This window comes from Castanea sativa, chromosome 3, assembly GCF_040712315.1.
Source record: "Castanea sativa cultivar Marrone di Chiusa Pesio chromosome 3, ASM4071231v1".
Classification (NCBI taxonomy): Eukaryota; Viridiplantae; Streptophyta; class Magnoliopsida; order Fagales; family Fagaceae; genus Castanea; species Castanea sativa.
The window spans coordinates 25,112,828-25,115,553 of record NC_134015.1 but is presented as its reverse complement, the minus strand read 5'-3'; the positions used below and the strand labels follow the sequence as shown (position 1 = coordinate 25,115,553).

Here is a 2,726-nt window from a genome sequence, read left to right as displayed (position 1 = left end):
TTTGGGAGTGGAAATGGGGACGTTGGATGCAATTATTGCAAGATTGAAAGTTTTCACAATTCTAGCCAAGAGCTTACTAGCTCATCTCATCTTATTTGCATCTTCTAGTGATTTTAATAAAAAAATATTAAAGGTTCAAATCCCTACCCCCAATTATTGAATAATCAAAACAAGATAATTTTGACCATTTGTAAAATGATTTAAATGCAAATAATTTATTTTTAAAATGCATTATTTAAAGCAAATAATTATATTATGCATCTTATTATATATCTTTAAGTGTATCCATACATATGCTTGGAGATATTAATGTAACTTAGCCCTCCCAAACGATCTATTTTTCTCTAGAAACTCAATAAGTTTGTCCATGTACTGATAGTGTAAATCCTTGTCTCCAAACAACAAGCTCATTTTCCTTGCTCCCTTCCAATAAATCTTTCCATCATCGTCTAACATCACTAACTTCAATGAGTTAGCTACTACATTCCTTGTAAATGACCCGTCTTGTTCATTTCTTGGAACTTCTACTCCAACCTTCTTCTCTTCCAAAATCCTAGCATTTAACCCTTGGTCAAGGTAATAAGGTAACATAATAAGAGGACGTGCACAATAAAGTCCCTCTATGACTGAGCTCCAACCATTGTGTGTCAAGAATCCTCCAACCGAGTCATGAGCCAATATCTTGAGTTGAGGCACCCAATTGGTATAAACGACTCCACGACCTTTTATTCTGTCCTCAAAACCATCTGGTAGCTCAGTTGAGTCACTATCCCCCAAAATACTTCGCTTCCTTAGAGCCCAAAAGAATGGCAACCCAGATAGCTCTAACCCAAGTGCCAACTCATTCAAGTTTTCTTGACTTGGTCTCACCTCACTGCCAAGTGCAACATAAACCACAGACCCTTTTTCTTGTTTGTCCAACCACTCAACAATTGTATCCCAAGTATCATCTTTGTGGTCATGTCGACGAACTTGCATTGTGGGTGGCAATAGGCCCACTGGAACAACAGGCTTTTGGTGAAGCTCTTTTAGGAGTTTCAACCACTCAGGTTCAAGTTCCATGCAACTGCGAACAATGATCACTTCACACCCAAACACCGCTAAATTATGCTCAGTAAAATTTGAATCATTGAAGGACTTGTAAAAAAAATAATCCTTAGCCTCGAATAGTCGAAACATCGCACTGGTAGGAAAGGTTACCCACTTGGGAGGGACAGTCATGTCCTCTGGCTTAGTTGGTGGATCATATTTGGCCTTTATCTCCGGTATTGATGAACCAATGAAAGACATGTTCCATGCATTGTTAGTACTGAAGAAGCCTCTAGAGATTCCTAGCTTAGCAGCAATTGGGGGTAACCAGTAAGCAAATATGTCGTAAATAATCCAATCTGGAGTAGAATTTTCGAGGAACTGAGCTACATCTTCTTGGAGACCATGATAAGCCCTTTTAAGGTCTAGCATATTATGGGGTGGGATGTCCATAGTGGCCTCTGCATTTTCAGGGAGACTGTTGTCGTTGAGTAAAGGGAGTTGCACGAAAGTTATTGAATCAGCTAAAAATGGAGGGAGTTTTGGGAGGCGCTGAATGTTTCTAGGGGTGGCCAGGTAGGAGACCCGATGACCTTTTTGGGCTATGTTCTTGGCAAGATCTAAAAATGGAATCATATGACCGAAGGCTGGCCATGGAAGCATGGCTATGTGGAGATTTTGGGTTTGATCAGCCATGAAATCACACCGAAAATACAGAGTTATTTTAGTAGTTTTTTTCAGTCTTTGCTTAGCCATATAAATAGCAAAACTTGAGATTACTACGTATTGATGTTGTGAACTACTCAAGTCTTGGCCATACATCTCACCTAACAATAACTTGAGTTAATTAAGCATAAATTAAAAGCCGCCAAACAAAAATCTGAACCTAAAATCAAACTTATTGGAATTTAAAATTATAAACTATGATAAGTTGTGATTGGTGGTTACACCATTACAGGTTATTATGGAATTTGAGGACAGAGTACTGACACAAACTATTGGTTAATTACTTTGTGTGAGCATTGAGTTGTTTTACTAGGCTTTAGTGGGGTTTATCTAGTACCATTATAGGCATGAAATTTAAGGTGAAAAGCTACCTTGTGATGTCAGCCATGACATTCATAAGCCACCTTAAGCTCAACCTAGGTGTAGCTTAAATGTTAAAATCACATCTAAGGCTCGGAAAATCCACCACTTTATAAATTTAAAACTTTAGAGGGGAAGGTAAATGTATAGCCAACAAAAGTACCTAAGCCCGCGATTCAACTTCATGGCCTACTTTATGAGAGAGAGAGAGAGAGAGAGAGAGAGAGAGAGAGAGATTAATTGAAAGTGAATTTGATACTAGAATTTAAAATTATAAACTGTGATAGGTTGTCATTGGTGGCCACACCATTATAGGTCATTATGGAATTCGAGGAAAGAGTACTCACACAAACTGTTGGCTGATTACTTTGTGTAAGCATAGGGTTTTTTTACTAGGTTTTAGTGGGGTTTATTTAGTACCATTATAGGCATCAAATTTAAGGTGAAAAGCTACCTTGTGATGTCAGCCATGACATTCATAAGCCACCTTAAGCTCAACCTAGGTGTAGCTTAAATGTTAAAATCCCATCTAAGGTTGGGAAAATCCACCACTTTATAAATTTAAAACTTTAGAGGGGAAGGTAAATGTATAGCCAACAAAAGTACCTAAG

The 2,726-nt window shown here is 38.0% G+C and overlaps 1 protein-coding gene across 1 annotated transcript; it reads right to left on the bottom strand.

The window, feature by feature from the left end:
- Positions 1–291: 291 nt before the first annotated feature.
- On the bottom strand, positions 292–1,725 carry LOC142629841 (putative UDP-rhamnose:rhamnosyltransferase 1). Its single transcript, XM_075803883.1, has one exon. The coding sequence runs from the start codon at positions 1,723–1,725 to the stop codon at positions 307–309; it is 1,419 nt and encodes a 472-aa protein (XP_075659998.1). The 3' UTR covers positions 292–306.
- Positions 1,726–2,726: the final 1,001 nt, after the last annotated feature.